Consider the following 22,832-nt stretch of genomic DNA (forward strand, 5'->3'; position numbering starts at 1 on the left):
TAACAGGTGGGTTCTAGCAGGCAGCATCCAGATTTGGTAAGTCAGTACTCCTCTCAGATCACTAGTCATACTGTATGGTTCAACAAAGTTAGATCTTTTTGGTTTGGTGAAATGAGTATATCTGAACTGACTAAGTTTGAAATGTTATAATACCCTCCAGAGAATTTGTATGTTTATGCTTACTATGCAAAAATGTATATATTTGATGTTTCATAACATTTGTTTTTTAACGTGGTTTATTGCAGTCTTGTGACAGTTGTCCTTTAAAATATATATATATTTTTTAAATCACATAGATGACCTGTATAGATACAATTAAATAAAATCAAACGTTTATTTAGAGTGCATTTAAAAGTGACTGCCTTTCCAGATGAGGTAAATAGTGGATACAGTGTGGAGGAATAAAAGCAGTGTTTTTTCCTTCAGGTTGTGTTCCCCGTTTCTGCCCCTGGATAAGGAACTACTGTTGATGAGGATGATCTTGGTAGCTCTGCTGGGGCCTCTACTGGTTCTGTCCAGCACTGGACATACCTCAGGTACAGACAATTATACTATATATTTAATACATCTAAATATGTATGTATATTACATAATGAATACTATATATGACAAACAATACATCATTTTCTAAATTTGATTTTCTTTTTGAGTGTGTTATTTTAGTTCTGCCATATTGAGATAAAATATATTTGGTTAGAGTTGACAGTATAGGGATACATGTATTATGTATTAAGTATTGTATTTACTAAGTATTTATATACAGTATAATAGTATATAACCCACCACACAATTTACTTCTGTATTTTCTCTGCTCTTTAGTCTCAGAACCTAAAAATGGTTGCATCAAAACAATTCAGGTGTATCATGATACCACAACCTAAAAAGAAGATGAACCCATATATTCCCAAATTCCCACAGGTACGATTGTCACCAGCTGCGAGGCGTGTCACGAACAAGCCGTCTGCCACCACACCTCACTCATGGCAGGTGATATCACATGCACCTGTAAGAAGGGCTTCTCCGGCGACGGCCTCATCTGCACACCTGGCCACAACGACGCCGGTGCCGACCACCACGCCCCTCACCGTGTCCGCCGCTCCTATCCCACCTCCAACAGCAACCTTGCCCATGTCCGGTTCAACTGCGGCTTTTATGAGTGCGCCGACGGGGAGGACTGCATCACGGTCGACGGCATCCAGCAGTGCGCCGACCCCTGCAAGAGACACACAGTGCTGAATGAAGCGTGGCGCTCCACTAACAACAATGAGGGCGAGAAGCACTGCGACCGCAACGTCCACTGGGACGGCTATTACCGCATGTTCATCGGTAACCAGAGTGTGTCCATGCCGGACAAGTGCGTGGAGTCGTTCATGTGCGGCACCCAGGCTCCCTTGTGGCTGGCGTTCCCTCACCCCCAGCAGGTGGATGCGATTGTCCGGAGTGCAGTGTGCGCCAGCTTCAGAGGAGTATGCTGCTGGGTGCAGTCTCAGCCCATCCACGTCAAGGCCTGCCCCGGGAACTACTTTGTGTACAAGTTCGTCATGCCGCCCGGGTGCTACTTCGCCTATTGTGCATGTAAGGTTTCGCCGCCTGCTTTTCCAAGTTCTGAGGGGGGCTTGGCTTGTTGTTGTTCTGCCTTTTGAATTGAAGTTATTGTAGCTTTTTTTTTTTACTGTTTACTGCTTAGTAAAGCTGGTTATATACACCATGATGTTCTTCTTATGGCCCTAGATATCAACAGTACTCAGCATATTCATCCAGTACATTCATATAGGCCTATTGTATGATTCTAGTAATACCAGCATACTAGTTATTTCAAAACATGAGCGATGAATGTTCCCTCATAACTGTGTCTCCTGTTTAACTCCTTGTTCCAGATGTGGCAGCTCTCACCACAACACCAAAACCAGTCACAACAACAACTGCAACAACCACAACAACAAAAGCACCTGTAAAGGTCACCACGACAACACAAACACCAGTAAAAGACACCACAACAACACAAACACCTGTTAAGATCACCACGACAACACAAACACCTGTTAAGATCACCACGACACCGCAAACACCTGTTAAGATCACCACGATAATGCAAACACCTGTAAAGGTCACCACGACAACACAAACACCATTAAAATACACCACAACAACACAAACACCTGTTAAGATCACCACGACAACACAAACACCTGTTAAGATCACCACGACACCGCAAACACCTGTTAAGATCACCACGATAATGCAAACACCTGTTAAGGTCACCACGACAACACAAACACCTGTAAAAGACACAATAACAACACAAACACCTGTTAAGATCACCACGGCAACACAAACACCCGTAAGAAACATCACTATGACAAAATCACCAGTAGATGTCACCTCGACAAAAACACCAGTAGACAACAATCGCACGACAACAACAACGCAGTCACAGGTTGCCATGACTACGCCAAAAGCCATGTGTGGTACCTGCAGAGCGGGGGAGACCTGCGTGAGCAATGATGGCGTCACCTGGTGGTGTGAGAGGCAAAGTGAGTCCTCAGAAAACACCTGATTGAGGTCCTATGTACACTCCTTGAAAAAAGGTGCTATCTAGAACCTAAAAGGGTTATTCGGCTGTCCCCATAGGAGAACCCTTTGAAGAACCCTTTTTTGGTTCCAGGTATAACCCTATTGGGTTCCAAGTAGAACCCCTTCCCTAGAGGGTTCTACCTGGAATCAAAAAGGGTTCTACCTGGAATCAAAAAGGGTTCTACCTGGAACCAAAAAGGGTTATCCTATGGGGACAGCCGAAGAACCCTTTTGGAACCCTTTTTTCTAAGAGTGTATATGAGAATGTGTAATTCCTTCTTTTCATTTGGGGTTCTTGAATAACATTCTTTCCTGTTTTCTGTCTTTTCTTAACCCTCTCTCCCTCTCTTTCTCTCTTACAGATCAGCCTGTTTTGCTCCGCCCAGAGGTGGTGTGTGGGCGGAGCCTGATACAGGTGGGTCTCAACAGGACGAACCTGGAGGCCGCTGGTCTAGACGCCACCACTGCTAACCTGGCCGACCCCCGGTGCAACGTTCACGAAGAGCGTGACGGCATGGTATGGTACCAGGTGGAGCGCATGGAGGGCACCTGTGGAAACACTCTCGAGGTGAGAACCCCCCCCCCCGACCAGTTCACCCCGTTCCTCACCAAAACTTTCAACAGAGAACACTTGATGTGAGACATGTTGCCATCAACAGAAAATGATTAATTGATTAACTGAAATCCAATTGTCCAAGAATTGTATTGAGAACTGGTGAGAGGTCCTCTCCTAGCTTCTAATCTTCTTCCCTTTTCCCCCTTTTCCCAGACAAACGGAACTGACGCCATCTTCTCCAACAGTTTATTTGTCTACCACATTCGCAATGTATCATTCACCCGACCCGTGAGCGTGCCTTTCTCCTGTGCCTATCCTCTGGAATCAGAGACCAGCCTGGATGTGGCCATCAAACCCTACCTGTCGTAAGTGGAGACGTTACAGTAAACAATGTAGAACATGGACAATGTAACACAATGTAACACAATGTAGAACAATGTAGGCTAACACATGTTGAACTGTCAGTATTCTGTTAATGCATAGACAGTTATTACTCTAAAACGGTGTTTCTTGATGATCCTTTAGATAGTTAAGAGGTTTGCCCCTCCGTCCACTCATCACAGTACTGGTTGTTCTTGTTATTCCACGAAAATACTCAGTTGAAGCTAGCTGTGTAATAGTGTTAGCTAATAATATTATTAATAATAATAATTTAATATCTTGCCTATGTAAAGTGACTTTGGGTGTCTTGAAAAGCGCTTCAAAAATAGTGTATTTATTATTATTATTATTATTATTATTATTATTATTAATAAGAATAACATTAATTGTATTTATCCTGTAAAGTGCATTTGTCAGACCCAAGGCACTTTGTTTGTCGTTCATCATCTCTGACTGCATCTCTTATTAACTAAATCTCCTATTCACCCCTTTGACAGGCTGAAGGATGCCAAAGTCGGTAAGGGCTCCAAAGTGGGCTCCAACATGACTCTGTACCGCAACGACAACTTCACAGAGGCTTACCCAGCGGGCGGAGTCACCTTGCCGGTGGGTTCCGTGCTGCACGTGGGTGTGTCCGTAGAGGAGTCAGAGACTGAGCGTTTTGTGGTCGTTCTGGAGGACTGCTATGCCACGCAATCCCCCGACCCAGAGGACATCATGCGATACTACATCATTCAGAACAAGTATGTGTGTGTGTGTCTTGGTTCATACTCAAGGAACATATGGAGGAGGTTTTCCCAGACACAGATTAAGCCTTGTCCTGGACTATAAAACACTTTAAATGGAGCTTCTCCATTTAGAATGCTTTTTAATCCAGGACCAGGCTTTAATCTGTGTCTGGGAAACCGGCCCCTAATGTTTGTGTATTTTGTGTTGCGTTATCTAACTTAAACCCTGGCCCTCCCTGTTTCCTAGATGTCCGACTGAATTCCGTCAGGTGAGGGTGGAGGAGAGCGGCTCGTCCCTCAGGGCTCGCTTCTCCGCTCTGCTGTTCCTGTACCAGGGGGACTACCGGGACGTCTTCCTGCACTGCAGACTCAGCCTGTGTGACCAGAGGAGCTCCTCCTGCACTCCAGTGAGTCCTGCATCTTTCCCGCTGGCTCATCCACTCAGTTTGTGGTCTCTCTCTGGTCTCACTCATTTTGTGTGTGGTGGTTTCTGACACTTCTGAGTCTCTCTGTCTCAGTGTCTGGTCTCTCTGACTCTCCTGAGTCTCTCTGTCTCAGTGTCTGGTCTCTCTGACTCTCCTGAGTCTCTCTGTCTCAATGTCTGGTCTCTCTGTCTCAGTCTCTGGTCTCTCTGTCTCTCTCTGGTCTCTCTGACTCCTTCTCGTCTCTCTCCTCAGGTGTGCGCCAAAAGGAAATACCGCTCTGTCACCTCTTCCGTCCCCCTCGAACCCCTCACCATCGGACCAATCACCTGTTAGTATGACCTCATAAGTTATCACTCAAAACCAATAAGTTAATAGATGTCAATCAAACAAATTATTTTGATGTCAGTGATGGACACTCAGGTAACTAACTAACTAACTAACTGTGTATTTGTTTTTGACATTCAGGGTCCCAAAATGAAGATAGATCTTCCTGAATCCCTGTCATGCTTCCTGTATCGTTAATAAACAATGCATCCAATTATCTAAATGATTTATGTGAAGTTCATAAACCTATCTCACCTATACATCATTTATGTCATAAACCAAACCATTTCATATTTCATATCCAGTTATAAAAAAGTATATTTTAAGGCTATTTTTATATTTCTTGTATGGCTAGAATAATTGGGAAAATATGTATTTTTGAACCAACACAAATTCATTGTTGAACCTTAAACTAAGGCTTGAGGACAGAAAGTGTATGTGCTGGACACACATCTCCCTTTTCTAGTTTGCACTGCAGCAATAACTTTTATTTTAAAGAAAATATTATTTAATCCTATTACTCTAAAGTGCTTTGTATGTGCAGCAATTTAATAGTGTTAATAAAGATGATAAATGTATGTATCAATGTATTCACGTTTGAATAATGTACTGAGCATGTACTGGACCATTGCTATAGCTTGGTTCTTTCTCATTGGGATCAGTCAAGACAATGACGAACCAGTAGGCGTCAGTATTACCACAAAAACACTGGTAGAAGTCTGCATCATCACGACACACAACAGCAGACTTAGAAAGAGGAAACAAACTGTCTACATATGTGAAAACTGCACATTTCTAAGTTTTGCAACAAAAATAAATAAAAAAGTTACAAAGTTCTACCCGATGACATCAACAAAAGTTTAAATCTTTTAAAAACATTGATTTTCAAATACTATGAGATTTGTGGTGAGGTGTGGAGCAAGAATATACCCTCCCTCTGGCTACAAAAACCCCTGTTTTTTTTAAAACTTTAGATCCTACTGTTTTTTAGGACCTTTCTTCTTATCTTTTTAACCACCGATCATAGAAACACGCCATTTTCACACTGGGGTCCCAAATGATTAACATCCTTGATAAATATGAGCAATAATGACTGTTTCAAATACATGTTTCAAATACTGAGCTATATTTTATGCCAAAATAAAAGGGAAATTATATATTTTTTTACTGATACAATTGCTCAGAGAAATATATTTTGTTTAACAAGTAATACTTTTTTCTCTCAAAACGGTAGAGGTTAAAATTATTGACACCCCTAAAGATTCTTATAAATAATGTAGTCAAAAGTTTAGTATTTTGTCCCATACTCCCAAGACATGTTAACCTCCCCTGTTATTGGTAATGGTGAGAGGTTAGCATGTCTTGGGGGTATGTTCTTTGACCCTCTGTAACTTTCTCACTCATCATTATTCACGATTCATATAGGATTATCCGTAACCATGGTAGCATCCACATTAATGTAGAAGTGTTTAGAAACATATTCTATTCTTATTTACAATAAAAGTGACTCCAAAATGACAATACATTATTAATCATTAATTTCTATTGGGCACAAAATAATCTGAAACACAACCAAAACGAACTGCAAATGCATCCAACAAGTTTGTAGAGTCACAACCTTGATGTAGTTATTGCGTACTAGGAATATGGGACCAAATACTACATTTTTGACTACTTTATTGATAAGAATCTTTAGGGGTGTCACTAATTACCTTTTTGAGAGAAAAAGTATGACTTGTTAAAATATTTTTTTGTATCTGAGCAATTGTATAAGTATAAAATAATTTATACCACAGCATTGTTGAATATTAGTTTCTGATTGGCTAGAAGGGCATTCTAGAATGGACATTAAAACCAGATAATGAGACAGTTGAAAAAAATAAGATTTTAAAAATAAGATATCGGGACACCTTGCAATCAAACTCGGCTCTGTCTCGTCCCGCTGTGTCATCCATTATTTCCAAGGCAATGTACAGAACGTCTGCGTTTATCCCTTACATCATTCCACAATTTTTTTTGCATACAATATAGCTCAGTATTTGAATTATTTATTTTATACAGTCATAATTGATCATCTTTTTTCAAGGGTGTCAATAATCTCGGACCACACTGTACGTAGATACTGACATCGTGCTGGAGATAATTAATATGAGGTTGAAAAGTGGGGGAATTCTCCTTTTAATATTCTTTCTTCATGTTTTCAATCTCTTCATCTGTTTAAAAGTCATTATATTCTCCCGAGTGGTGCAGCGGTCTATTTTGTAAATAAATAAAGTATTTTGTTTTTTATTTTTAATAAATGTGCAAACATTTCTAAAAACTTCTTTTCACTTTGTCGTCATGGGGTATTGTGTGTAGATTGATAAGGAAAACAATTAATTTAATCAATTTTAGAATAAGGCTGTAACGTAACAAAATGTGGAAAAAGGGAAGGGGTCTGAATACTTTCCAAATGCAATGTAAGTATTCAACCCCCTGAGCCAATACATGTTAGGATCACCTTTGGCAGCGATTACAGCTGTGAGCCTTTCTTTGTAAGTCTCTAAGAGATTTGCATACTTGGATTGTACAATATTTACAAATTATTATTTTAAGAAGTCTTCAAGCTTTGTCAAGTTGGTTGTTGATCATTGCTAGACAGCCATTTTCAAGTGTTGCCATAGATTTTCAAGCCAATTTAAGTCAAAACTGTAACTAGGCCCCTCAGGAACATTCAATGTCATCTTGGTAAGCAACTTCGGTGTAGATTTGGCCTTGTGTTTTAGGTTATTGTCCTGCTGAAAGGTGAATTCGTTACCCAGTGTCTGTTAGAAAGCAGATTGAACCAGGTTTTCTTCTAGGATTTTGCCTGTGCTTATAGCTGTATTCTGTTTATTTTTATCCTTAAAAAAAAAAACTCCCTAATTCTTGCCGATGACAAGTATACCCATAACATGATGCAACCACCACCTTGCTTGAAAATATGAAGAGTGGTACTCAGTGATGTGTTGTGTTGGATTTTCCCCAGACATAAAGCTTTGTATTCAGATATATAAAGTTAATTTATTTGCAAAATTTTTTAGCAGTTTTACTTTAGTGCCTTTACTTTAGTGCCTCAGGAATGTATATCCTTATTTTCACACTGAGTATACGAAACATTAAGAACACCCGCTCTTTCCAAGACAGACTGACCAGGTGAATTCAGGTGAAAGCTATGATCCCTTATTGATGTCACTTGTTAAATCCACTTCAAATCAGTGTAGGTGAAGGGGAGGAGACAGGTTAATTCCTAAGAGTCTAAGCCGTTTGGGGGTTCAAAGCTAACATATGGAATTGTTTTAAGATGTTCATACCATGGATCCTTTAGCTATTTGATTTTGAATTTTGAACTTTAGGTATCCCGAAAAAATTACTAAATGATTTGATAAAATATTGAATTTGGACTTTGACTACTAAAGCCCATAGAAACACATTGAATAACACATTCATAAATGGAAAAAAAGACAGTTTTAAAGAAATCATTATGAATATGTTTTTGAATTGTCTGTCCTTTATCTAGGAGATATAAAAAAGCTCAGGAAATATATATATGTATATTCTTTACATGTATTTAACCCGATTTTTGGGGGTAGGCACAAAACTACCTCCATACTTCCATTCATTTTAAAACTTTTACCGGTTACCTTCAGAGGAGTCCCATGAAACTTGTGGGACATAGAGCAAAATGGAGACCAATTTCACATGACTGGGCAGGGGCGCAGCCATGGGTGGGCCCGGTAGTGCATAGGCCCACCCACTTGGGAGCCAGGCCCAGCCAATGGGGAGCCAGGCCCAGCTTCCAGTATCTATGCTGCAATAGTCTATGTGCCAGGGGGCTAGGGTCCGTCTGTTATATCTGGTGTAATTCTCCTGTCTTATCTGGTGTCCTGGGTGAATTTAAGTATGCTCCCTCTAATTATCTCTCTCTCCCTCTCTCCCTCCCCTCTCCCTAGGACCATGCCTCAGGACTACCTGGCCTGATGACTCCTGGCTGTCCCCAGTCCACTTGGTCGTGCTGCTGATCGAGTTTCAACTGTTCTGCCTGCGGCTATGGAATCCTGACCTGTTCACCGGACGTGCTACCTTGTCCCGGAACCTGCTATTTTGACTCTCTCTCTCTCTCTCTCTCTCTTTCTACCGCACCTGCTGTCTCGACCTCTGAATGCTCGGCTATGAAAAGCCAAATTACATTTACTCCTGAGGTACTGACCTGTTGCATCCTCTACAACCACTGTGATTATTATTTGACCCTGCTGGTCATCTATGAACGTTTGAACATCTTGAAGAACAATCTGGCCTTAATGGCCATGTACTCTTATAATCTCCACCCGGCACAGCCAGAAGAGGACTGGCCACCCCTCAGAGCCTGGTTCCTCTCCAGGTTTCTTCCTAGGTTCCTGCCTTTCTAGGGAGTTTTTCCTAGCCACCGTGCTTCTACATCTGCATTGCTTGCTGTTTGGGGTTTTAGGCTGGGTTTCTGTATAGCACTTTGTGACATCTGCTGATGTAAAAAGGGCTTTATAAATAAATGTGATTTGATTTGAATCAGAAATAGTTTTCCCCCACAAAAGGGCTTTATTACAGGCATAAATACTCCTCAGTTTCATCAGTTGTCCGGGTGGCTGGTCTCAGACAATCCCGCAGGTGAAGAAGCCAGAAGTGGCGGTCCTGGGCTGGCGTAGTTATACGTGGTCTGCGGTTGTGAGGCCGGTTGGACGTACTCCCAAATTCTCTACAACGACGTTGGAGGTGGCTTATGGTAGAGAAATTAAGATTCAATTCTCTGGTAACAGCTGTGGTGGACATTCCTGTAGTCAGCATGCCAATTGCACGCTCCCTCAAAACTTGAGACATCTGTGGCATTGTGTTGTGTGACAAAACTGCACATTTTAGAGTGGTATAATAATAATAATATAATATGCCATTTAGCAGACGCTTTTATCCAAAGCGATTTACAGTCATGTGTGCATAAATTTTTACGTATGGGTGGTCCCGGGGATCGAACCCACTACCCTGGCGTTACAAGCGCCATGCTCTACCAATTGAGCTACAGAGGACCAGCTACAAATACCACTACTGGTATTTTATTATCCCCAGCACAAGGTGCACATGTGTAATGATCATGCTGTTTAATCAGCTTCTTGATATGCCACACCTGTCAAGTGGATGGATTATCTTGGCAAAGGAGAAATGTTCACTAACAGAGAGTGAGAAATACGATTTTTGTGCGTATGGAACATTTCTGCGATCTTTTTATTTTAGCTCACGAAACATGGGGCCAACACTTTACATATTGCGTTTACATTTTTGTTCAGCATACTTCCATTCATGGTCTGACACACACCGCTGTAGCTCTGCCACCTTTCACCTTTCAGATGCGGAAGGCCGACATCGGCGGATGCGATGGATTGAGAAGCAGCCCATGCAAAAAAACAGATATCTCTAGCTTAAACAGACAGATTTTTATGGTGATTTTTTTTATGATGCTAATTACATTTCCGCAGGGGCGCGGACATCGACTCTAAGGGGTTTTAACACAGTGTACACAGTCTCCATCACAGGTAAAGACGCCACAGGGGCAAACATGAACAGGGTATTACCATAGTCGATTACAGGCAAGAAGATGGTGGAAACAAGTCCCTTTCTCGCTTCAAAAGAAAGACTATAAAATAAAATAAACCCCCAACTTGAGCCTAAGCTTTTTCCTCAAGACCTTCTATGTGGGTTTCAAGGTGAGACACTCATCTAACAAGAAACCCAAGTACTTGTAAGTTGATACCCTTTCTATCTGCATGTCCTGCATAGCGACTATACATAGAAGAGTCTGAGGTTTCATCTTAGATTTTCTGAAAACCATAAACTTTGTCTTATTTGAATTGAAAAGCAACTTCAGCTGACAGAGCTGAGCCTGGACAACAGTAACGGCACATTGCAGTTCATCAAAGGCCTTTATTCAGTGTTGCTGCACAATTAATAACCGTGTCATCAGCATAAACATGAACTAGCGTTTGACACATTTTTACCAACTTTATTAATATAGACAGTAAACAGGGGTCCAAGAACAGAGCCCTGTGGCACCCCCTTCTGGAGAGTTGCCATCAAACTGGACACACTGAGTTCTATCTGACAGGTAGCTCTTGAACCATGAGACTGCCTGATCAGATAATCCTATGTTGACAAGTCGTTGCAACATGATGTCATGATCAATGGTGTCAAAAGCCTTTGACAGATCAATGAAAAGGGAGACATAGTGCTGTTTCTTGTCCATGGCATCAATTCTATCATTAATATAGAGGCGAAAGAAACGCACACCTATTTAGGCAAGGTGCTGGCTAACGGAGTAGAACACTTGATAAAGAAAAGGAAAGCAGTACACTCTAGGAGCTCAGATGCAATACCGTAATTTAATATCTTAATAACCAATGTTTCGACAGACAAGCTGTCTTCATCAGGGTATAATGACAAACATTAGTTTATATAGTGTCAAAGGACACACGCAGGTGTCTGTAATCATGGCCGGGTGTGGCCTAATAGCATTGGTTCATTCACAGATAAACAGAACATACAAAAAACTGTTCTCTGGAATAAAATAACACGATTTTTGGGCTATTCAACACCCTAAAATTACCACTTTCTATACTTTGCCGAAATTACACAAGAATGTTACAAAACCTCCAGGGCGCCATATTGTAGCGGGCATTGATGCAGTAACAGCCCCTTTACCAACCTTTGTTGACTTTTTTATTAGACCTCTCGCAGAACAGCTCCCCTCCTTTGTAAAGGACACCAGCAGTGTGATCTCTATGATTGAATCTCTTGATCCTCTCCCTGTGTGTGGCCTTTGACACTATATAAACTAGTGACCCGCAGTGTTTGTCATTATACCCTGATGAAGACAGCTTGTCTGTCGAAACGTTGGTTATTAGGATATTAAATTATTGCATCTGAGCTCCTAGAGTGTGCGGCTTTCCTTTTCTTTATCAATTCTACCATTAACTACTTTTGTTGCCGCAGTAGTAGCGCCATGCTGTTTTCTGAAGCCTGATTGAAATGTAGATCAAATGTAATTGACACAGAAAAACTCATTTAATTGCCTGCCTTTCAACTACACATAGGGGAAGAATCAGAAAGACCAGTGCTGGAATTCTTTGGAATGTTGGTTGTTATCAGGAGAAGATTCTCAGAGCAGGCTCAACTTGAGCAACTGCCATTTTCTGTTTTTTTACCTAAACAGGAACCAGAAAGATCCGTTTTAGGGTACTGGAATTCTTTGCAGTTTGGTTGTTTTCAGTTTTTGAAAAGGCAGAGGCTGCACGACCGTTGCAATATCCTTATTCTAAATGTGGGGTGAAACCAAACGCATTTAGCCTACATGACAACATCACATGTAACATGTAGCCTAGCCCTGTCTACACATTGCATTGGTGCAATCATTCTGCATTTTAACCACATACAACTGTTATTTTGCTTCTCAATGATTATGCAACACCTAACAATTTGAAATTCACCAGAGTAGCCTGTTCCACCTCTGGGCAGCCCAACTAGCACATGTGCAGAAGGTGCGGTTGTTTAGCTATTGGGGAAATAATCCGGTCACACAGTGGCGTGCTAAATAGTAGGCCGTATGAACATGCAGATTTTTTTAATTTATATATAGTATGTGACATTTCTAGAATCAAGTATACTTTGAATACCTGGATGTCATACTCATTTGGCTTTGACAACAGCTGATAATTACATTTTAGTCATTCAGCAGACGCTCTTATCCAGAGTGCATACATTTTCTTTCTTTTTCGTACTGGTCCCCCAAGGGAATCGAACCCACAACCCTGGAAGTGCCATGCTCTTAGAAATGGGGATGTGCTACCGAAATGAACGAATAGCGGGAAAACGACACATTCGTGCATGACACATTCTCAGTATGTGAAAATAAGTGTGATAGTATATGAATTTTCAAAAATCGAGTATGCTTTAAATGACAGGATGTTATACTCATTTCTGCTTTTCATGTAGTAAAATTTGCGGCACACTTTTCTGAAAAAAATTTGCTGCACACAGCTAGAGCCTTTGTTGATAGCTAGAGCTCTTCAAGTAAACAACTTGGAAGATGGCGAATAGCGAAGCTTCTGCGGTGGTGTTCAAATGTAAGTTGTTTTTGTACATCTTTGAAAACAGATTTGCAGCCTGCTGCCTGCTGTGCCTTTATCTAGCTATGTGCTTTAGTAGGACTAGAAGTTATACAGTGAGGGAAAAAAAGTATTTCATCCCCTGCTGATTTTGTACGTTTGCCCACTGACAAAGACATGATCAGTCTATAATTTTAATGGTAGGTTTATTTGAACAGTGAGAGACAGAATAACAACAACAAAATCCAGAAAAACGCATGTCAAAAATGTTATAAATTGATTTGCATTTTAATGAGGGAAATAAGTATTTGACCCCCTCTCAATCAGAAAGATTTCTGGCTCCTAGGTGTCTTTTATACAGGTAACGAGCTGAGATTAGGAGCACACTCTTAAAGGGAGTGCTCCTAATCTCAGTTTGTTACCTGTATAAAAGACACCTGTCCACAGAAGTAATCAATCAATCAGATTCCAAACTCTCCACCATGGCCAAGACCAAAGAGCTCTCCAAGGATGTCAGGGACAAGATTGTAGACCTACACAAGACTGGAATGGGCTACAAGACCATCGCCAAGCAGCTTGGTGAGAGGGTGACAACAGTTGGTGCGATTATTTGCAAATGGAAGAAACACAAAAGAACTGTCAATCTCCCTCGGCCTGGGGCTCCATGCAAGGTCTCACGTCGTGGAATTGCAATGATCATGAGAACGGTGAGGAATCAGCCCAGAACTACACTGGAGGATCTTGTCAATGATCTCAAGGCAGCTGGGACCATAGTCACCAAGAAAACAATTGGTATCACACTACGCCGTGAAGGACTGAAATCCTGCAGCGCCCGCAAGGTCCCCCTGCTCAAGAAAGCACATATACATGCCCGTCTGAAGTTTGCCAATGAACATCTGAATGATTCAGAGGAGAACTGGGTGAAAGTGTTGTGGTCAGATGAGACCAAAATCGAGCTCTTTGGCATCAACTCAACTCGCCGTGTTTGGAGGATGAGGAATGCTGCCTATGACCCCAAGAACACCATCCCCACCGTCAAACATGGAGGTGGAAACATTATGCTTTGGGGGTGTTTTTCTGCTAAGGGGACAGGACAACTTCACTGCATCAAAGGGACGATGGACGGGGCCATGTACCGTCAAATCTTGGGTGAGAACCTCCTTCCCTCAGCCAGGGCATTGAAAATGGGTCGTGGATGGGTATTCCAGCATGGCAATGACCCAAAACACACGGCCAAGGCAACAAAGGAGTGGCTCAAGAAGAAGCACATTAAGGTCCTGGAGTGGCCTAGCCAGTCTCCAGACCTTAATCCCATAGAAAATCTGTAGAGGGAGCTGAAGGTTCGAGCTGCCAAACGTCAGCCTCGAAACCTTAATGACTTGGAGAAGATCTGCAAAGAGGAGTGGGACAAAATCCCTCCTGAGATGTGTGCCAACAAGGGTTTTGCCACCAAGTACTAAATCATGTTTTGCAGAGGGGTCAAATACTTATTTCCCTCATTGAAATGCAAATCAATTTATAACATTTTTGACATGCGTTTTTCTGGATTTTGTTCTTGTTATTCTGTCTCTCACTGTTCAAATAAACCTACCATTAAAATTATAGACTGATCATGTCTTTGTCAGTGGGCAAACGTACAAAATCAGCAGGGGATCAAATACTTTTTTTCCCTCACTGTAGTTTAAATAAGTAGTAGGATTAGTACACAGTATGTATATTAAGTAAGTAGTAGGATTAGTACACAGTATGTAGTTTAAGTAAGTGGTAGGCAAGACAGATTTCAGACACGGCCAGCTACTGTTTTGTTTAAGTCACCTGCCCAATGGGTCAACCTCGGAGCAGGCTCAACTTGCGTGACTGCTCAGTTCACTTGCCCAAGGCAATAGGGCAACCTTTAATGTCAGTCACTGGCCATTTGAAACGATCACTCCCCTCTTCGGCATTTGTATATAAATCAAGCAGGTTTGGTACATTCTACCATACTCTAGGAGACAGAGGCCATAACGTAAGCATCAAGACAATACCACAAACAGGCTCACTCCAGACTGGTAAGATTACCTTTTTAACAGACCTTTGACAAGCTTTGAGTTGCTGTTAATCAAATTTCTCATCTTGTTTTTGGTATATTCAGCTATATTTTTGGGGGGTTTAGTTTCCACTGCCCTCCAAGATTGTTGAATTTCCTCTTCACTTCAGTTTGCTCCTCACAATTTTACACTTCTTGGTATTTTTTTTTCTCAGTCCTGTGTCTGATCTGAAGAGATGCTGAATGGAATGATGTCACTGGGTGTTCTGCTGGTGCTCCTGTTCTTTAAGCATGTTACTGCAGACAGCTCAGGTAAAGGGTTGATTGTCTTATTCACGTTTAGGTGAAGGAATGAGAGCTCCACTCAGAATATTGCTGCTTGCTTTATTCCTGCACCCAAAACAGCCATGTTCCGTGTGCGGACGTCTCGTTCCTTTATCTCACTGTATTATGTATTAATTGCCCAGCACTTGTATTCTCAAGTTTAGGATGATTTATTGCCAATGTTTCAATTCTGGAGAGAGAGATTAGCTTTCATCCCAAATGGCTTCCTAATCCCTATATAGTGCACTACTTTTGACCACAGCCTATGGTTATCACAAGGGACGGTTCTACATTTACAGAACGGGGACCTGGAGGAAAATGGGGGAGGGCCATGCTTTTTAAATCTCAGTGAAGGGGATGTTTTTTGTGTTTTGTTTTTTTACATCTAGTCCAGAGGAGGATCATGTAATTTGTAATTGATGACATTTCAACATTTGTCAGTGTTTTAGAATTAGTTGCTTATTAGGTTATATCTCGATGTGTGCCCGATGCCACCCCTCAGTTCTGATTCTCCACTGGCCGCAAAATATGAAGTTCGCCTACAGGCTTTTTAGTGTGGTCTCAATCAAATGATCCATAGTTTATAGACTTATAGGCCTAGGCTATACGAGGTGCATGCTCTGAGAGGCACAGAGCAAAGTTATATTTCTAAGAAAATGTACTTCCTTCCCAAGTCTTTTGCGCTGCTGGGATGGTGTAAATAAAACTAGGCTGCATTACACTGTAATCAATGGAGGCTGCTGAGGGGAGGACGGTTCATAATAATGGCTGGAATGGAGTAAATGGTTGGAATGGAGTGAATGGAATGGTATCAAACTCATGAGAAAAAAAAAAACATTTTAGATACCATTACATTTACTCCATTCCGGCCATTTTTATGAGCTGTCCTCGCCTCATCAGGCTCCACTGGCTGTAAGGTTTATTTTGTGGTGCCTAACCAATGTCTGTGCTGTGTACGGTGGCAGTAATTCATTTCAGCCGTCTTCATTTTAATTAGACTTAGCTAACAACAAGAGGGCTTTTTGATGGAGCCTATTTCTTCCTATTTAAACTATCTGTCCAGTGTTCCAGATTTCTATGAAATATTCCCCTAAAATGAATTACAATATGAAATAAATAGCTAAACGTCCGTACAAATAAATATAATTAATGATGTTAAAAAGAAGCTTTTTTTTTTGTTTCTCCTGCTTGGCCTGTTAGGAAACAACAGAGTGGTTTGGGTGTATACTGGTCAAAATCAGCTGATTTGACAGCTGTGATTGGCTGGCTGGCTTTAGAACTATGGAGAGAGCCACTGAACAGCTATGAAATTATTGTTATTTTCAAATACAAATCTCTTTTTGTGGTCAATTTGCCCACGGCTGAATCTAGTTGCCTAACCCTGCTGCATGCGTTTGTCCGAGAATGTTATTTATGTCCCTTATCAACTGAGGTGAATGAAGTGACAGTAACCAAGGTGATGACGGCTGGAGTAATTCTTGCTTGTTTTTGCTGTTCTCCAAATATAATTTTAAAGCTTTTTTTTTTTATTGTGTAGAAATGCAGTAAATAAGCTTCAAAAACTTCCTTGGAGGTAAAAAAAATAGTTGCCACTGAACTTATTTAACTTGAATATTTTCCCTATGATTTATTTGAATAAATTAGGGCAGATACAAATTAACAGTTGAAACAGTTATTCAATACAATGCATTGTAGTTTAAGCCAATTTTCATCGCTATTCATGACACAATTTGGTGATTTCCAATGGACACCCTTGACTGGTTCTTGGTCCCACCCTTGGCTTCCCCATTTAAAAGAGTATAGAAACACCCCTGATAAGAGAACACCCCTTTTTGACAGACAAAATTATAGGCTGCTGGGAAATTCCACGGTTTACGTTAAAATGTATGCCAAAAAATATATATATATTTCAAAGTTGAACAAACCATACAACTCTATGCAGAATGACTACTTAAAACAATTTACACAGACATTTTTACAAAAACACATTTACTGGAAGAACTGTGCAGATGCAAAGTTTGGTAACAGAATTTCAGTCAAATCTACCTCCGTTTTTTATGTGACCACGTTTTTCACAAACTCTGTGAAATATCAGCTCCGAATAAAGATTCAAAGATTTGTCAGCTATTATATGACTCCTTGGGTTTGAAAAAAAATATTTTGGTTATTGAACTACAGTGAGTGAAGTGAATTTACACCCGGTAACAGAATTGAGGTAACGGAATTTCATCATGGGTCCCTGATCTGTACTACACAGAAATACATAATTATGGATATGAATGTCATTCTCTTCATGGTGATGTATCAGGTACACAAAGGTGGAAATATGATATCCTCATTTGCATATTGGGTATTATTCTACACACTGGTTATTATTTTAATGAGCTCCGCCCCCAAACAAGACCAAATTTGGACCGGACCAAATCTGAACCAATCATAGACGTCAATGTTAGACAAGTTTGGATGTCAGCGGACAGCACAGTAGAGCTCAGTAGAGTACAGTACTGTACAGTACAATACATTATGGCAACCATGTTCTGTGTATGTTTGATGTGACGTTGATGGAATATTCTCCTAACCCTCAGAAAACTAATGTTGTACAGTGCATTGGGAAAGTATTCAGACCCCTTGACTTTTTCCACATTTTGTTACGTTACAGCCTTATTCTAAAATGGATTTGCTATGAGACTCAAAATTGAGCTCAGGTGCATCCTGTTTCCATTCACCATGCTTGAGATGTTTCTACAACTTGATTGGAGTCCACCTGTGGTAAATTCAATTGATTGGACATTAATTGTAAAGGCACACAACTGTCTATATAAGGTCCCACAATTGACAGCGCATGTCAGAGCAGAAATCAAGCCACGAGGTCAAAGGAATTGTCCGTAGAGCTTTGAGACAGGATTGTGTCGAGGCACAGATCTGGGGAAGGGTACCAAAGCATTTCTGCAGCATTGAAGGTCCCAAAGAACACAGTGGCCTCCATCATTCTGAAATGGAAGAGGTTTAGAACCACCAAGACTCTTCCTAGAGCTGGCCGCCCAGCCAAACTGAGCAATCGGGGGAGAAGGGCCTTGGTCAGGGAGGTGACCAAGAACCCGATGGTCACTCTGACAGAGCTCTAGAGTTCCTCTGTGGAGATGGGAGAACCTTCCAGAAGGACAACCATCTCTGCAGCACTCCACCAATCAGGCCTTTATGGTAGAGTGGCCAAACGGAAGCCACTCCTCAGTAAAAGGCACATGACTGACCGCTTGGAATTTGCCAAAAGGCACGTAAAGGACTCTCAGACCATGAGAAACAAGATTCTCTGGTCTGATGAAACCAAGATAGAACTATTTGGCCTGAATGCCAAGCGTCACGTCTGGAGGAAACCTGGCACCATCCCTACGGTGAAGCATGATGGTGGCAGCATCATGCTGTGGGGATGTTTTTCAGCGGCAGGGACTTGGAGACTAGTCAGGATTGAGGGAAAGATGAACGGAGCAAAGTACAGAAAGCTCCTTGATGAAAACCTGCTCCAGACCGCTCAGGATCTCAGACTGGGGTGAAGGTTCACCTTCCAACAGGACTACGACCCTAAGCACACAGCAAAGACAATGCAGGAGTGGCTTCGGGACAAGTCTCTGAATGTTCTTGAGTGGCCCAGCCAGAGGCCGGACTTGAACCCGATAGAACATCTCTGGAGATACCTGAAAATAGCTGTGCAGCGATGCTCCCCATCCAACCTGAAAGAGCTTGAGAACATATGCAGAGAAAAATGGGAGAAACTCCCCAAATTCAGGTGTGCCAAGCTTGTAGCGTCATACCCAAGAAGACTCGAGGCTGTAATCGCTGCCAAAGGTGCTTCAACAAAGTACTGAGTAAAGGGTCTGAATACTTATGTAAATGTGATATTTCAGTATTTCTAAAAACCTATTTTTGCTTTGTCATTATGGGGTATTGTGTGTAGATTGATGAGGGGGAAAAACAATTTAATCAATTTTTGAATAAGGCTGTAATGTAACAAAATGTGGAAAAAGTCAAGGGGTCTGAATACTTTCCGAATGCACTGTATATTATGAGAAAATGGCAACCATGTTCTGTGTATGTTTGGTGGAACGTTGATGGAATATTCTCCTAACCCACAGAAAACTGGTCACATTAATGTTCTAAAATGCGTCTAGAACATTAATGTTGTATATTCGGAGAACATTGTAACCACATTCTAGATAAGTTCTGCTTGACATTAAAGGAATGTTCTCCTAACTTTAACACCAAAACATGCTACAAAGGTTCTCCGAAGGTTTTTGTTAACATAGATAGAATGTTCCCCTAACTAACGGAAAACTGGAAACTCAAACATTACGGGAACATTACAGGTAATATTACAAAAACGTTCTCTCTCCCTAGAATTGATAGCTGGGATGGTGGAAGGCAAAGGTGTGCAATGCCTTGTAGTTTAGTTTCTTTTTAATGACTGTGTTTCTGACAGTAGGGAGTATCCATTCTCACCTTGGCTGACAGTAATTGTACCTTCCCTTGTTTCTCTCTCTTTCATTCTTTCATTCAACTACAACTCCCTTAATAGCTGATCCCTGCCAGCACTACACCGTACTGAATGATGGCTGGCGTGCCACCAACAACAATGTCAACGTTAATGGCTACCACTGCGACAAGTATGTCAACTGGCAGGGCTGGTATCGCCTTTTCCTGGAGAACACCAGTGTTCAAATGCCAGAGAGGTGTGTGGAGAGGTACATGTGTGGGACTGCCTTCCCCATGTGGCTCACAGATCCCCATCCCCAGCTGTCAGACGGGGTGGTTCAGAGGGGCGTCTGTGGGAGCTTTGCTGGTAACTGTTGCATGTTAAGAGAAAATCCTATCCTTGTCAAAGCCTGCTATGGAAATATCGTATCTGAAGATTATGCCTTTGTTAAATGTTTTTCATGACGAAATGGAATGTTGGTTATGTTAGTATAATGTAACATATAATAGACAGGAAGTGTATTGTAAACTGGCCAGCAGAGGGAGCCATCTTGGTGCATTGGTTATAAATAGGGGTACACGAAGAAGATAGGACAGAGCAGACATTGGAATTGGAGGACACTGCTCTCCGGGTGTCATGTCACCTGTTACTCATGCTGAAGCTTGTGATCTGAATAAACCTTATGATCAATGTTCAGTATGAGCAGACTCCCTTTTGTTCATCAGCAAGGACGACCAACATTCATCATATACGACATAATGGCGAGCTTGCCAGGAGGGATGATGCAATCCTTCTTTGCTGCATTTGGAGTCGCCGAGCTAACTCAAGCTAACTTTGGTTTGGAGTCATGACCCGACCAAACACAGCTAAGTGGTTGGTTTTGTTCCTGCTTGTGTACACTGGAGGAATGTACCCTTATGACTGTGCCTTAGGTGGTGTTTTTGCTGATGACTGGGGTCTGGCTAATCATAATACAAATTTTAAAAATTGTTTATAGAGATGTGTTGCTTGAATAGTAAGTCAAGAACAGTCGGGGCCAAGATATGTATACATTTTTAGAGCATTGCAGGTTTAGATAAGCCCTCGTTACGAACGGGGCGACCGCAGGGTGGGCCAAAATCCTGGACATGCGTTAGGAGTGTTCAGGTTCAGTCTGGGACTGGGGGTTGGTGGGACATTTCTTGGGGATGGCTTACTCAACTTCTGTTCGACGGGATAGTTGCATTGGGGGGGATCGCTCACTGAAATAGCCATATCCACGGCAGAATAAATTTAGGGCAAACGAAACAGTACTCAATTAAAGGAACGCAATGCTGGGTTTTGTTACATGTTGTAGGCAGCAGTTAGCAATGGCTGACTGCTAAATGCTAAGTGTGTTGTGTGCTACATGATAACTGTAACCTTAGAGGTCCACTGCGATGGATTAAAGCCTCTTAAACTTGTTTGTATGTGATGGAACTGAAAGTTCTACGCAAATGTGAGCTCTGTTATGTGTAATTGTGGGAGTATAACGTATAAAATAGTGACGCTGTAGCGTAATGCTATCGGTCTATTGTGTGGTCAGCATGGGCTTAAGGGGTTGTGCGCATGTGCGTGTGATTTTACGGGGCTAAAAACTACGACATGAGGTGGCGCTGAGCCTCCAAAACAAAATGGTGGCTTAAGGTCAGAGGTCTTTGGGGTTTCTTTGCAGGGGTGTAATAGCTATCGAGGAGGAAAGTTGGACATGAATCTTTTAAAATCGTTAAAGTAACTGTTATTTGAACGGGAAACTGTTTGGCGAGATGTAGTACATTTATAGATCAAATATATGTTGACGGAGTATAATTAATTAAAATAAGACGATTAAAATTAAATGAAATGGTTTGGAGCGATCTATTTAGTAAATGTATGGGGATGCGTTTAATTTTAAAATGATATTTGCGCATGCGTGGGATTCTGCAAAACAACACATTGGTTAAACGGCAGGGGGAGACAGAGGAACACAGACGACGGAACAAATAGGCACAAGGAGATTTTCACACGATGATTCTAGTTTAAACGGTGGTGGGTTAAGATGAAACTTGTTTGGGTACCTATTGAATTTATACATTAAATATAGGATAACGGATTATAATAGATTGAATTAAATAATTAAATAACGGATTAAAAAAAAAGGTTTTTGAGCGATTTATTTAATTCTGAGTTTAGTCTTAGAGTGAATAAGGTAGAACGAATGAATATTGAATGGTTGGAAATACTCAGTGATGGCATGAGCTACTAAAAGCTGTTCTTGTGTCTTTATCCCTTGTCATGAGAGACAGGAGAGAGAGGGGGAGCGAGGAGATACAGGAAGTGATCACGTCACGTGGCAGAGGATCAAGTCAAAAAAGGTTTTGGTACTGATTATGGTTACAAGATCTTTCCCTAACAGGATATGTGATGTTATGACGATTTTACAAGGGGCTTGGCAAATTCTATTTCATTAAAAATTGCATTTTGGAGGCTATGTGCATCACTGGGGTTTGATTACAGATGTGTTGAGAATCAAGGATGGATTGAGGATTCTTCTGTAAATTTATGATAATTAGAGCTAATAGAGCAAGGGGTTATGGGAATTGGAGTATTGTAGTATTGAAGGTTAAAAGGCTTTGTTTAGGGGTATTTTAGCCTGAAGATGACTAACTTGCATTTACTTGCATTTGATGGGTTGTGGTAATATACTCAACACTAATGGATAAGTTGGTGACATAGGATATAGGAATAAAATTGGGTTTAATTATTCAGGATTTATTTGGAGTTGTTAGGGTTATATTAATAATTACAGGGGGGAAGTCTATATAACTTATACAGTCTAGAATAACATAGTTCACAATAAAGGAAGTTAAAAGGGTTGAAATAGG

At 41.2% G+C, this 22,832-nt stretch overlaps 1 protein-coding gene across 1 annotated transcript in view; it reads left to right on the forward strand.

Annotated features, from left to right (window-relative positions):
• Positions 1-469: 469 nt before the first annotated feature.
• Positions 470-22,832, forward strand: part of LOC311116121 (uromodulin-like) — a gene marked incomplete at both ends in the record, with an annotated part of 39,057 nt that continues 16,694 nt past the window's right edge. Inside the window, 10 exons of the mRNA XM_084191253.1 lie at positions 470-536; positions 919-1,575; positions 1,878-1,951; positions 2,108-2,534; positions 2,937-3,142; positions 3,344-3,495; positions 4,009-4,254; positions 4,487-4,646; positions 4,917-4,992; positions 20,053-20,316. Of these exons, the coding sequence (XP_084047379.1) occupies positions 470-536; positions 919-1,575; positions 1,878-1,951; positions 2,108-2,534; positions 2,937-3,142; positions 3,344-3,495; positions 4,009-4,254; positions 4,487-4,646; positions 4,917-4,992; positions 20,053-20,316 (2,329 nt within the window). The remainder of the gene's footprint in view (positions 537-918; positions 1,576-1,877; positions 1,952-2,107; positions 2,535-2,936; positions 3,143-3,343; positions 3,496-4,008; positions 4,255-4,486; positions 4,647-4,916; positions 4,993-20,052; positions 20,317-22,832) is intronic.

The sequence above is a fragment of the Coregonus lavaretus genome (assembly GCF_964263955.1).
Source record: "Coregonus lavaretus genome assembly, contig: HAP1_SCAFFOLD_288, whole genome shotgun sequence".
Lineage (NCBI taxonomy): Eukaryota > Metazoa > Chordata > Actinopteri > Salmoniformes > Salmonidae > Coregonus > Coregonus lavaretus.